This window comes from Rhinoraja longicauda, chromosome 14 (genome assembly GCF_053455715.1).
Source record: "Rhinoraja longicauda isolate Sanriku21f chromosome 14, sRhiLon1.1, whole genome shotgun sequence".
In the NCBI taxonomy this organism is placed as follows: domain Eukaryota; kingdom Metazoa; phylum Chordata; class Chondrichthyes; order Rajiformes; family Arhynchobatidae; genus Rhinoraja; species Rhinoraja longicauda.
Window position 1 is genome coordinate 21078841 of NC_135966.1, and position 15230 is coordinate 21094070.

Genomic DNA, 15230 nt, shown 5'->3' on the forward strand with positions numbered 1-15230 from the left:
AATGGACAATGTTTGGTGGGGACCCTTCTTCAATCTGAATTAGGGTCCTGATCAGAAATGTCACCTGCCCATTTAACTTTCACAGATGCTACCTAATATGCTGAGTTTCACCATCAATTTTATAGTCTTTGTCTTGGTGCATTACATTGGATATTGGTCACTTTGTCATTGCAGGTTTTGTTGCATTGAATGTTTTCATCATGTCATGAGTCATATGTTAGAACAAATTCTATGAATGGGCACCAGGCCATAGTGAGAGTTGTATTTGGTACCGGTTAACTATGCGTCCACAGCTATGTTTATGTTTTGCGATTGGGACACAATCTGTTTTGCGGGGCTCATGATTCATCATTTATCTCTATTTGACACCACCTGATTTCTGTACAGGTTTAATTTGGAGTGCTTTTCCCTTAACAATGAAATACTTTTAAAGTAAATGAAATACTCTCCAATGAGAAGTGAGAAATGTTGCTTGTCTTCCACAGAATTGTAAATTCTTGCTTCAAAAGTGAATGGAATATAATCTTTTATTTACTGTGATCCAGAATGAAAATAAAAAGCAGACACAATATGCCAATGCTGATCAAGTCATACTCGAATGAGCATTTTATTTTTGATCTGATGCTTGTTATCCATGATTATTTGCCATATAAATATAAATATCATAAATGTAATTATATAACACAACAGATAAGCAAGTTTCAAAATTAACTTATAGGTACAAACATAAAATTTGAATTTCCTTTTTTTTATAAACAACTATAAATCACTGGTGAAAATGTTGTTGATATAAGTACAGGAAAGTGGTATTCAATAAATTACTCAACATTGTACATTTTTTGCCAATAAAGCAGTGCGAATTACAGATGTGGCAGTTCGATGCTCAAGTTCCAGCCTTTTTTTGGTATCTAAAGATTTCATCTCAGTATCAGATTCAGAAGTCCAAAGTATTTTCATCAATCTGATCTTTGTCACCCATAAGTCACTGCAGCAAAAGATGACCTTCGCTGGCTTTCCACAGGAAGTGGCAAGATTTCTAAAGAAGCAAATCGGATGTCAAGTTAAAGGGTACGATGCACCTTCCTGTAAGGAATAAAAACAGCAACTAAAGAAACTGGTCAGATTCAGCAGGTAAACAAGATGTGTATGAAACAGCATTACTCAACATTTAAGTGATATAGGCTTGGAATATTCTCTACAGTAAAGTGCATCTGTGGCTTACATCTGTACCAATGTGTTGCAATTCCAGAAAATCCCAGAATCTGTTTCATCCAAACAATTACAAGTTAATTACATTCAACTGGATTTTTTTGCAACATGGCTATTTAAATTTATTATCATCAACCTTCACTCAAAGGAGATGTATGATGTAGATTGCTGGAAGTGAATGTTAACAGACAGTCATTTATTATCATATCATATATCTACAGCCGGAAACAGGCCTTTTCGGCCCTCCAAGTCCGTGCCGCCCAGCGATCCCCGTACATCAACACTATCCTACACCCACTAGGGACAATTTTTACATTTACCCAGCCAATTAACCTACATACCTGTACTCATTCTCTGTAAAGTTGTTCAATTTCACCTTATGATTTAATATTAATATTGTTTTACTTGATGATCATAAACAACATGGATATAATTAATGATTAGCCTTGCCAGTAAATCTATTGTGCTCACCTTTTTCTTGAGATCTGTACTTAAGTTATATGAAGTAACATTTTACCTGCATTTGTCGACTCAAAATTGTCCAGAAAAGGATTGCTATTTCTGATATATTAAAAATGTTTCAGCTAAAAGCAGATCAATAACAGCAGAATGTACATTTCGTAAACTATCTGAAGGCAGAATGATATCTTTTTAAATCCTTCAATGCAATAATCGAGATTAATTGCTGCAATGCCTGTGGGTGCTGCACTATCTTTCAGAGGGGACATTAAAAAGCTCTTTCAGATTGACTTAAATATATTCCGTGGGTTTCCTTTATAGAAGAGCAGCTAAGTTAAGAAACGGAATAGTTAAGATCTAATCTAATGTAAAATTAGATCATCTGACCATTTTCACAAAGCTGTCTGTGAAACGTTGCCATGGTATATATTTTTTCCTTTATAGAAGAGCAGCTAAGTTAAGAAATGGAATAGGTAAGATCTAATCAAATGTAAAAATAGATCATCTGACCATTTCCACATAGCTGTCTGTGAAACATTGCTTAGGACAGAAAAACGATACAATTGAAGAGTATTTCATTTACTTTAAAAGTATTAATTTTATGCGAGGCACTTTGTGATGTCGTGAGGTCAGGAAAGATCATTTATAAATTCCATTTTTTGCCTCTCTTGGCATAATGCTCAGATGTTCATTTTTGTAACTCAAACAATTTTAACTCCTTCCTGCCTGCTAGTAATTGGCAACGCAATTGTTCCTTCCAGCACTCCTGCTGTCCTTTACATAGATCTTTTCCAGTTTTGTTCCATGTCCTCATGGTCTTGTAATAAATGTTTGGCTTACATTTTAGAACCCAGCAGGCATGAGGTTTCTATATCCCCATCCCCTGCTCCTGGATGTTACAGCATGATTTGTTCAAACATGTTTTTGCAACAGTGAGAGTATTTCTGTATAACTAAGAAATTGCTTGCTTGAAGTCCATCATGATATAAATTAGACTTTCTTTCCCTTACCCATGTCTCCTACCACTCACATCCCTCCCTCCGGTTTTACATTTCACTCCTCCTGTCCTTATCTGAACCCTTTTGTCACCTTTTCGCCTCTAGCCAGGGTCACTTATTCCACCCATTTGCCAATCACACCCCTCACCCAAATCCACCTATTACTTGCAGGGCTTTGACACACAACCACCTCTCTTTTCCAGTGTTCTCTCCGCTACTCCAATCAGTCTGAAGAAAGATCCCAACCCAAAATATTGCCTGTCCATTCTCTTCACAGATGGTGCCTGTCCCACTGAGTTCATTCAGCATTTTGTGTAATGCTCAAGATTTCAGCATCTGCAGTCTCGTGTGTCTCCATGATACAAATTGGGCTATTTTAATTTTTTAGTCGCCGGCAGTCGCCTTAAAATCGCCAAAGTGGGACAGGCCCTTAAGAAGGCAGTGGTGAACCACCATCTTAAATCCTTGTAGTATTTCTGATGAAGATGCCCTTGTTATGCCGTTGGGTAGAGATTTCATGGCCCTCTTTGAGGATTTAGACCCAATGGTGATGAAGGATGGTATTATTTGCTAAGTAATTACTAATGAATGATAATGAACCATGGAATAATCGGTGAACATCATCAGTTCTGACCTTAAGATGGAAGGAAGGTAATTGAGCGAAAATCAAAGATTATTGGGCTTAGAACCTTTGCCCTGGGGAACTCCTGCAGTTATGACCTGAGGTTGAGATGATTGACTTTCAGCAACAACAACCATCTTCCTTGTGTGAGCTATGCTCCCAACAACTGGGGAATATTTCTCTTGCTGCCCACAAACTTCAGTTTACTAAGGCTTCTTAATTTCACACCTCAAAGGAATCCTAAACAATCTTTAAGATGTTAAATATATGTAAGCGTTTTATCACTTTCTTTCCTTTTCATCTTTTTAAAAATAATTATAATCATCAAAATCACTTTAATCAAACCAAATTTCAGAATTAGAGTTCACTTGCATCCTGCATTTAGGACATACAACGGATAGCAAATTACTACTTTTGCTTAAATCATGTGGTTTTGTGCATATCAATCTGTTTTTGAATTAAAATAAGCAGGAATAGCTGGGACCATCCAGCATTTCAGGCAACATATGCAGAGAAAGGAACAAGGTTGACATAACTTAGCCCAGAATGTGCTTATAAATGACAACGGATCAGGTATACCAATTCAAATATCTACAGCCGGAAACAGGCCTTTTCGGCCCTCCAAGTCCGTGCCGCCCAGTGATCCCCGTACATTAACACTATCCTACACCCACTAGGGACAATTTTTACATTTACCCAGCCAATTAACCTACATACGTACAGGTATGTAGGTTAATTGGCTGGGTAAATGTAAAAATTGTCCCTAGTGGGTGTAGGATAGTGTTAATGTACGGGGATCACTGGGCGGCACGGACTTGGAGGGCCGAAAAGGCCTGTTTCCGGCTGTAGATATATGATATGATATGATATGATAGTCAAATGTAGAGGTTATGAACTCAATTTTAGTGGGGCAGTGCATGCTTCAACACTCTTTGCAACATGGAGTCCAGTAGCAGAACTCAACCTTGTTGAGATTACCAGCACTAATGTCAGAGAATTAACATTCTAGGAATTTGTCATTGGGTCTTCAATCAAGAGTTTTAAAAGGAGATTGACAGGCAGTGAGAAACAAAAGAGGGAAGTTAAGTTCTGATTTAAATTTATTCTGATTGTATTTATGCTTTTAGTAATTTATTCTTTTTTTCTCTTTGTTAAATATTTTTTTCATTGTCACATGTTACTAGCTTTTAAATATTTCTGAATATCTGACAGTTTTTACAGGGAACTATCAAAACTTTCAGGTGAACTTACAGTGCTATTGTGAAAGCTCTGTTAATTCTTTTGGCTTTGTTGAAGAGTACAGAGTCCAGAACATTTATGGCCAACAAGATAGACCTTGACATTTGGACAAGATAATTCAGGTGTGGAGTGCCAAGGAAGTTAAATGAATGGGTAGGGAAAAACTTCAGATGCTGGTTTAAACCAAAGACAAACACAAAAAGCTGGAGTAACTCAGCAGGTCAGGCAGCATCTCTGGAGAAAAGGAATAGGTGACCCTTCAGGTTGAGACCTTTTTTCAGACAATGAATGGACAGGTTGACTCTGATTTAAGCTCCAAAACGAGAATTAAGAGAGCAAAGGAGTGAATTAAGAGAGGGAAAGAGAGAGAACGAGAACAAAATAATTTTATATCCCACATTTTAACACCTTCCTAAAACATAATCAAAACCTGAATTGCAATTCCACATTTTAATAGTGAATTTTCACTGCTAGAAGGATTAATGACAGTAATTAATAACTATTGCACTATTGAAATGGTACTCTACTAATTCCCTGCTTAAGTAGTATGTGTGCTAATGTTAGGATGTCGATTGTAAATATGTAAAACTGCAGAATGTTCAATGCATGTCAACATTGAATCTGACAATGCATTGCCATTTTTGTGCACTAATGGTAGAATGATGGAAATGTAGATTATCCTTTGGATTAGAGAACTTAATTTTCCATTTGATATTTGTCTGACGTTAACCTATCTTACACCCATAAGTAACAGTAAATTTTATTTGCCTCGTTATTATTTTGGCACCAAATGCTGGCCAACTAAATATTCCTTCTTAAACATATTAAGAGTAATGATAATGTAAACATGAAGTGTTTAATTACAAGTATAGGGGAAATCTTTCTTGCTTCTTTGGACTGTGGCTATTTCAGTAGGAAATTACATGTACTTTAGGAATTGATAGGCGTTTTATTCATGTTCAATATGCAAGTTCGCCAGCCAAAAAATGTTCATTTGTACAAAACCACAGCATATTTACTGCTGCTTTGTTAAATATTCGGGTTAGTTAATTTTAGAGCCTTCGTGATGCAGACAAATTATCATTGTGTATCTTCAACAAAAATATTCATCATTTTAGTCCAGTTGTTTTAAAATCATATCAAAATATTTTATTTTGAGGATTAAATGTAAAAACAATTTCAATTTAAGAAACCTAAACATCAAAGATGTTTAAGATTAAAGTAAGCAAATTTTCCAGTGAATAAATTCTTAAAATAAAACTGTCTCTAATAAATGCCAAGTCAATATATTTAGCACTGAGGAGGAGATAGTTTGTCCCCATCAGAAGTTAAGACCACAGTTATCAGTTTTGCTGGCGACAGCTCTGATTCTTATATTGATCAATTACCTCAGAGCAAACTGAATGTTAAACTTTACAATATATTTTTAATTCATGTTTTTAATATTCCAAAATAGGCAAAACAAAAGTGCAATGAGAAACATATTGCTGTCTTTATTGTAATTTTCCAAGGATGTGTTCCCTGTCCAAGGCCAGGTTTAAGGATATCTGTTTGGGATTGGAACAAAATTTGTAGAAGGAAGGTGGTGGTCCAGTTGTCATGATCAACATCAATGACATAAGTAGGACTTGGTGTCCAAGTCCATGACTCCCTCAAAGTGGCAACACAAGTAGATAGAGTGGTTAAAAAAAAGGGCATATGGTATGCTTGCCTGCATTGGTCTGGGCATTGTATTAAAGTTAGGAAGTAATGATGCAGTTTTATAGGACTTTGATCAGGCTGCATTTGGAGTGTGGCATGTAGTTCTGATTGCCCCATTACAGGAAGGATGTGGAGGCTTTGGAAACAGTGTCGAGGAGGATTGTCAAAATAATGCCTGGATTAGCAGATATTAGTTATATTGAGAAGTTGGATAGACTTAAATTGTTGGCGAAGGTTGAGAGGAGACCTGATAGAAGTAAATAAAAGTATGAGAGGCATCGAGAGGGTAGGCAGCCGGAACTTTTTTTTCCAGAATGGAAGTATCAAATACTAGAGGACATCACTTTAAGATGAAAGGGGCACAGTTTAAAGGAGATGTGTGGTGCAAGTTTTTTTTATACACAGAGGGTAGTGAGTGCCTGGAACGCACGGCTGAGGGTTGTGGTGGACAGTTATGAGAGTGACTAAGAAACTTTTGCACAGGACTATGGATATGCAGGAATGGGGGGGGGGGGATGGATTATGTGCAGGTAGATAGGAGCTGGTCTTGGTATCATATTGAGCACAGACATGGTGGGCTGCAGGGCCTGTTCCTGTGCTCTACTGTTCTATGTTCTAAAAGGTGATCTGCTGATTGAAGGTAAATGTGAACAACTAAAATGTGTGTTTGCTTCATTATCGTCCCAGTTTTGATTGAATGAAAAGTACAGTACATTATTTACAACCTATTTCCACAAACATCAGGCCCACAATATACGAGAATAAACCAGGAGACAGTCACCTTGTCCTCATACACTTCCTTTTTCTTTATGACCAAACATAACCTCTTTTGGTCATCCAAGGTTGCCTTACCTTGCCATCCTTACCTCTCTTTCTTACTGGAATATGCCCAATGTCAGATGCTGACTTATTCAATACCAACTACTCCCAATTTTCGCAAACTACCTCATGCCGAATAACATTGCAATCTGCCTTACTCCAATTTAGTTCCTTACAATAGACAATAGACAATAGACAATAGGTGCAGGAGTAGGCCATTCGACCCTTCGAGTCAGCAACGCCATTCAATGTGATCATGGCTGATCATTCTCAATCAGTACCCCGTTCCTACTTTCTCCCCATACCCCCTGACTCCGCTATCCTTAAGAGCTCTATCTAGCTCTCTCTTGAATGTATTCAGAGAATTGGCCTCCACTGCCCTCTGAGGCAGAGAATTCCACAGATTCACAACTCTCTGACTAAAAAAGTTTTTCCTCATCTCTGTTCTAAATGGCCTACCCCTTATTCTTAAACTGTGGCCCCTGGTTCTGGACTCCCCCAACATTAGGAACATGTTTCCTGCCTCTAACATGTCCAACCCCTTAATAATCTTATACGTTTCGATAAGATCCCCTCTCATCCTTCTAAATTCCAGTGTATACAAACCTAGTCGCTCCAGTCTTTCAACATATGACATTCCCGCCATTTCGGGAATTAACCTAGTAAACCTACGCTGCACGCCCTCAATGGCAAGAATATCCTTCCTCAAATTTGGAGACCAAAACTGCACACAGTACTCCAGGTGCGGTCTCACTAGGGCCCTTTACAACTGCAGAAGGACCTCTTTGCTCCTTTACTCAACTCCTCTTGTTATGAAGGCCAACATTCCATTGGCTTTCTTCACTGCCTGCTGTACCTGCATGCTTCCTTTCAGTGACTGATGCACTAAGACGCCCAGATCACGTTGTACGTCCCCTTTTCCTAACTTGACACCATTCAAATAATAATCTGCCATCCTATTCTTACCACCAAAGTGAATAACCTCACACTTATCTACATTAAACTGCATCTGCCATGCATCCGCCCACTCACACAACCTGTCCAAGTCACCCTGCAACCTCATAGCATCTTCCTCACAGTTCACACTGCCACCTAGCTTTGTATCAGCGGCAAATTTGCTAATGGTACTTTTAATCCCTTCATCCAAGTCATTGATGTACATTGTAAATAGCTGCGGTCCCAACACCGAGCCTTGCGGTACCCCACTAGTCACTGCCTGCCATTCTGAAAGGGACCCATTTATCCTCACTCTTTGCTTTCTGTCTGTCAACCAACTTTCTATCCATGTCAGTACCCTACCTCCAATACCATGTGCTCTAATTTTGCACAAGGTTCAGACTTATCCCTATTCATAACTATTTTTTAAACTTGTGGCATTATGATCACTATCTCCAAAATGCTCCTCACTAAACATTCACTGAACATTGTGTTGGGAAGAACTGCAGATGCTGGGTTAAACCGAAGATAGACAAAATGCTGGAGTAACTCAGCAGCACAGGCAGCATCTCTGGAGAGAAGGAATGGTTGACGTTATAGGTCGAGACTATTCTTCACTGAATATTTCTATCTCTATTCAACATATTAACCATTAATGTCTAATTTTATTTCCGTTTGCTCTCTTGAAAACTTTCTCCTGAGAGAAGTTGTTGCAAGTTGTCAATGAGACATATCCGAGCTAGAGATAAGCGCAAAGGAGAAAAATCTGTAAAATAAAGGTATATTTTCATATACCATTCCACCAGGTACTAGTACCCTAGAATATGTGAAAATCTCATCTTGTCCTTTTGAATAAGTGATTCTGTTATTTTTCCTGTCAGCACTCACCGCCATGCATTTTTTTCAGCTGGGTTGGTCTGACATACAAACTTGTTCATCATTTGCTGCAGTACTGTAATTAGTAGGCTGGAGTCATAATGCTATTGGGATGCATCATTTTGTCCCTTTCACACCACCTGCCCAACCTGTTAAACTTCATCTAGCGACCTAGGTGAGAACAAACAACATTTACCCAGGGGAAGTGTGTGTTCGATTGGCAAGCATCACTAGTCTTGTATGAGAAGTGGTTGTTCATAGACGTTCAATCAACCAAGCTATTTGCCTAACATCTATCAGTTCTAATTAATGTTATGCCACGTCAACTTTCCTTGATATACTTTATACCATAAACATAAATTTGTTGATCAAGTTGCATATGAATACTTATTGGAGACACAAAAAGCTGGAGTAACTCAGTGGGACAGGGAGCATCTCTAGAGAGAAGGAATGGGTGACGTTTCAGGTTGAGACCCAAAATGTCACCCATTCCTTCTCTCCAGAGATGCTGCATGTCTAGCTGTTATGCTACAGCTTTTTATGTCTATCTTCGGTTTAAACCAGCATCGGCAGGTCCTTCCTATGCATATGAATACTTAGCCATTCTTTGCACGGTTAATCTATGTTTCCTATTTAAGTTTGCTGGCACCAAGTAGCATTCTTATCTTTTTCCTCTCTTCCTTCCACCCTAACCCTGCTCACTTTTTGAGCAATTCTCCATCGCATATGGGAGGTGTAACCCTTAAAGTGGACACTTTAAATCCAATAAAATATTATTTAATGGGTTCTATACCTATCTGAAATACAAATTACTAACTGTGGATAGCTTGATTGCAATCATGTATAGTATTTTGGCTGACTGGATAACATTCAATAAAAAAGCTTTTCACAGCACCGCAGTACACATGACAATAAACTAAACTAAACCAATCAAATGAATAACAATGTGCCTATCACTAGAATGGGCTGATCTTTTGAAATACGCCTAACTAGCATGTGTGGAGCTTATATGTTTAATGGCTCAGTTTAACATAAATAAATGTAAAGCAAATCTATTAAGCATTAATAATAATATTACCAACAACATTGTCTAAGCTTAATGTCATGCAAACCACAATCCCGGATGTGATGGTATAATGAGTAACAGTAAGTATGCTTCTAAAGTACTGCATGTATGAAATGCACCTTCTCCAATGACATATTCAGTGTTATATTTACGTAGAACATAGAACAGTACAGCACAGCAACATTTGCACCGAACATTGTGCCAAGTTACACTGATTTTATACATCATCCATATCCCTCTATTCCATGCACTTCCAAGTGCATGGAACACACATGGAAGTGCATGGAATGCCCCTATCGTATCTGCCTCCACCACCAACCCTGGTAATGCGTTCTAGGCCCCCGCCACACTCTGTGTAAAAAAACTTGCCTCGCACATCTCCATTGAACTTTCCCCCTCTCACCTCATAAAGTGTAAAAGGTGCTTTATATGACCTCTAGTGTAGGATTCTTCCACCCTGGGTAAAAGTTTCTGACTGTCTACCACATTCATGCCTCTCATAATTTTATATACTTCTATTAAGTCACCCCTTAACCTCCGATGTTTCCAGAGAAAACAATCCAAGTCCAACTATCCATGCTCTCCCTGAGGCAGAAACCTCTAATCCTGGCAGCATTCTGGTAAACCTCCTCTGCAGCCTCTCCCAATCCCTCCATATCTATTTGCAGAGGTTCACTTGCATCTCCTCCAAGCTCATCTACTGTATTCGCTGTTCCAGGTGTGGACTGCTGTATATCGGGGAGACCAAGCACAGGCTCGGCGATCCTTTGGCTGAACACCACTGCACAGTCCGTCTAAGCCTACCTGATCTGCTGGTTACTCAACACTTTAACTCCCGCTCCCATTCCCACACTGACCTTTCTGTCCTGGGGCTCCACCATTGTCAGAGTGAGACCCAGTGCAAATTGGAGGAACAGCACCTCATATTTCGCTTGAGGTAACATTGACTTCTCTAACTTCCAGTAGCCCTTGCTTACCCACTTTCTCCACCCCCTCCCTTCCATATTTCTCCGACCAGTCTTACAGTCTCCGACTCCATTTTATCTCTGTACTGCCCACTCCCCAGACATCAGTCTGAAGAAGGGTCTCGACCCGAAACGTCACGCATTCTTTCTCTCCAGAGATCCTGCCTGATCTGCTGTGTTACTCCAGCATTTTGTATCTATCTTCGATTTAAACCAGCATCTGCAGTTCTTTCCTGCACCCTTCATATCTTTAAATAGGGACCCAGTATACCCACTCAATGTGAAGCATTTCATTGTTTTAACCAGCGTACTGAAATGCTATGTATTATTTTGTTAACAGAATAGACTCTTTTCCATAAAATAAAAGCTAGTACCATAAAAAGTTTAAAGTGTTTTCATACCCATGAATAAATTGGCACCTATCACCCTTTAATTTCAAACCCAGATTTGAGTGTTGTTAAAAAAAAACTCCTTCAACAAGGGTGGCACAGAGGTGCAGTGGTAGAGTTGCTGCCTTAGTGTGCTAGAGACCCGGGTGCGATCCTGGCTACAGGTGCCATCTGTACGGAGTTTGTACGTTCTCCCCGTGACCGCGTGGGTTTTCTCCGGGTGCTCCAGATTCATCCCACACTCCAAAGACGTGCAGGTTTGTAGGCTAATTGGCTTGGTATAAAAAAATGCAGATTGTCCTTGGTATGTGTAGGATAGTGCTAGTGTACAGTGTGATTGCTGCTCGTGGACTCGGTGGGCCAAGGGGCCTGTTTCCACACTGTATCTCTAAAGTCCAAACAATTCCCAAATTAAGTAAGCATGAGACGACCCAAAATAATTCCTAATCAGTTATTATTTCAAGACAGAACACTTGCTATTATTCAACAACATTTTCCCATGATTGACTGCAGGATGCCAATTCTGTCTACATTTGGTAGTTCAAAGTGGAAACATCAATGCTGAAACAAGAGCTGCCCTGCTGAGGTCAAAGCCCAAGAGTCTGCATCTAATTTTAAAATCAATGGTCATGATCTGCCTTTCATTTCCCATAATGTACAAATATACTTTTTATTCCTGTTTTAACTTGTGTTTATTTCGCAGTTTCTTAGGAATCATCGTAAAATGTCAAAATTATCCAGCATCTTGTACTTTATGTTAATAAATAAATATTTATATTACTATTATTGTAGAAATGAATTATCATGGCATAGAAGGGGATTTTTAACATGCCGGTTCTTTATAAGGCAATACCATCAGTCCTCCTTACCTTCACTGCAAATTATTTTCCCTCAAGTTGGCTAACCGATTCAACTGTCACAGCCTTAATTGGCCCTGATTCTACTACAGGCGGGGAGTTCCAGATCATACCACTCTACAAACTCTACTGTGGCAAATAACTCTTCCTCAACATAATACCCCCACTCCCTCCCCATCCATCTGAGTCTGATTCTGTTCCTTGCCCAGCTTCATCTCAGATCCTGCGTTTACTTGCATGGATGTATCCAGGACACCCAACACTGATAAGAAAAAGGATTATGAATGAATGCAATAAATTCACCTTCATTCTGAGTGGTGGTAATAAATTAATGGTATCACTTATATTATTTGTCAATCATTAATTCCTCCAATATGATTAATATTTAAATGGAAGATTAAAAATAAATCCCCATTACAAATATTCTTTGTCAGTTATGGAAACCTGTCATTCAGCCCAACCTATTCTTGCTGTCCAAGACCCTATCCAAGCTAATCCCATTTGCTCCTTAACCCCTCTAAACCTTTCCTATCATAGACTTTCCTGCACTTACCTTTCCCATCTTCCTACACTTGCAAAACAAAAATCACTGAATGCTTAACTGAATTTAATGAAGAGAATAGTTTCTAATAATATGATATAGCTTTGTATATTATTGACATTGATGAGCCCTCACAAAATTAAGTTAACTGAGTTAGCGAGACGTAGAGATACGAATCTTCAAAGAAAGTCAGTTTTTAACTGTCAAAGATATGAGTAGTGGGTGTATTACCTTTCAGAGTCTTCAGTGCAGAGACAAGTATCTTTGTTGGTAGTATTGTCTGAACTAGTAGGCTCGTTATCATCCACGATTCGGACCAGCTGGTGACACTGTTTGTTCCTAGATTGACCGGCCTGATAGTTGTTGGGTAAGCCCCTGTGGCATGCATTCCTCTTCCTGCAAAACAGTAGCTTCTGGTATGCCATGCGGAAATCCCGGTTGAGGGCTGCATAAACCATGGGGTTCAGAGCCGAGTTGACATAACCCAACCATAGCACCACAGCAAAGACGGTCTTATCAGATTGAATCCCTGAAATTCCTGCATGGAGAAACACTGTAAAATAAGGGAACCAGCAAATAATGAAGACTCCCATCACGGTTGCTAGAGTTACCGTTGCTTTATGCTCCTTCAGACTTGGCAATGTACTTCTGGTGGCAGAGCTGATTCTTTTGGCTTGCTCTCTTGCAATTTTGAATATTTTGTAATAAGTTAGGCACATGATGGCTAAGGGGACATAAAAGGTGATAAAAGCATCCACAATGGCATACGATGTGTTCATCTCCAAGTGGCACTGATTGGTCTCATTTGAGCGTTGCGTTAATGAGTCTTTGCTATTCCATCCCAGGTTGATGGGCAAAAAGGAAAACATGATGGAGATACACCAAATGAAGACGAGTGAGATGATGACCCTCTTTGGAGTAATGACCATGTTGTACCTCAGAGGGGCGGTGACTGCGAGGTAACGCTCGAGGCTGATCGCAAACAGATTGAGGATGGAAGCGGTGGACAACATGACGTCCAAGCTGGTGTAGATATTGCAGAAAGTGGACCCAAAAGGCCACTCTGAATTAAGTAGTTGCAAGATTGTCGAGAAAGGCATGACCAACAAACCCAGCAGTAAGTCGGTTGCTGCCAGGGACACAATTAAAGAGTTAGTGTGGCTCTGGAGTTTACGGTTCAAACCCACCACTAAGCACACCAACACATTGCCGAAGATGGTTATTAGTGTAATCATGCCCAACACCAGCCCGACCAGGACCGTGGAGAGCACAGACCTGCTTTCAGATTCACTGGTGATGTTCTGGCCATTCTCCATGATGTCCACAAATTTTGTTTTAAAAAGTCAAAATAATAGCAAATCACTGCACAATAAAATCAAGTCAGATAAACCATTTAGGATTCAATTTTTCCTTAAGTCACAAATCTGTGCAGAGGGAAAACATATTAATATGCCAATTAAAATAGCCTATGTCATCTCTGCTGCATTTGTTCAATGTACTGTTGCCCAGCAGATTGGTTGGGTATGGAGAGCACAATTTCCTATATCTTGTGCATGTTGGACCAAATTCAATGTTGTCAAGTTGTGTGTGCAGCCTAGGTAACGGTCAGACCTGTAATAAAAGTGATAAGGTTTGACTATATTAGTACTTCTATTTTCAAAAGGAGCATCATCTTTTCAATACTGTTTTAGTTAATCAGAAATGGAAATGGATGAATAATATTATTAACACTAATAAAGTTCACTTCTTTTGGTAAATATAGCATCAAATCCAACATTTATTGTTACATTAGTTAGGAATTTAAATTCCTTAAAACTTAGATATTCTATCTTTCTGTTTGTCATGATGCAGATAAGCAGTATTTGATCAATAATGTTATATATATATACAAAACCCTTTAGCTTCAAAAATGAGAGAGTTATGCAATGAGGAATTAATGCAAGAATGTTTCATAGAACGTGAGGAGCACTGTGAGATCATGTTGCTTGCCAGTTATGATTGTTGATTTCTGCCAGCACTGAACCCACTGTTCATTATCTGGAACTTTAACTTGAGTGTGGATGATACCAATTAAAACCTGTGCTGCATAAGCTAATCTAAAACATTAAGCGACATATATTTTTCAATTGAAGTTATCCTGGAAATTGAAGAATGATACAACTTAAAAAAGAGTGCTCCACAGTTTTTGGTAGTTGACTTCAAGGCCTTGATGCTGGGTTGCAATGAGAGAGAGGTGTTTAGTATCATTGGGAAGGGGGGTGGGAGTGAGGTGACCCTCCAAACTAATCCTGACCCATGGAGACCCACAGCCCTTTTGCTCTCAGGCCAAATGATATATGACAATTCCTCCACAGTGCACCCAGGCAGCTGTGACAGACAGTTGACCAAGATCTGCACAACATTGAACCATTCTGACACTTAGTGGTCAAACCTGCCCTGAATAGTATTAAAATCCAATGGGGGCCGCATCTCAAGGATCAATGCTTGTAGATATTTCAAATAGCCAGAAACATTACAGAGGTGAGAAGGAACTTTTTCTCCCAGAGAGTTATG

The 15230-nt window shown here is 39.1% G+C and overlaps 1 protein-coding gene across 1 annotated transcript; it reads right to left on the bottom strand.

The window, feature by feature from the left end:
- Positions 1-975: 975 nt before the first annotated feature.
- On the bottom strand, positions 976-13912 carry LOC144599847 (histamine H2 receptor-like). Its single transcript, XM_078411101.1, has 2 exons — positions 12909-13912; positions 976-1083 (listed from the first exon to the last, which is right to left on the bottom strand). Exons 1-2 carry the CDS (start codon positions 13910-13912, stop codon positions 1062-1064), a joined length of 1026 nt encoding a protein of 341 aa, XP_078267227.1. The 3' UTR covers positions 976-1061.
- Positions 13913-15230: the final 1318 nt, after the last annotated feature.

Excerpts from the sequence above, each read along its gene's own strand:
- LOC144599847 (XM_078411101.1), bottom strand. The coding sequence starts at position 13,912 with ATGATTACACTAATAACCATCTTCGGCAATGTGTTGGTGTGCTTAGTG. Across the intron at positions 1,084-12,908 it reads TGCACTGAAGACTCTGAAAG|GAAGGTGCATCGTACCCTTT; the intron begins GTAATACACCCA and ends TATTCCTTACAG.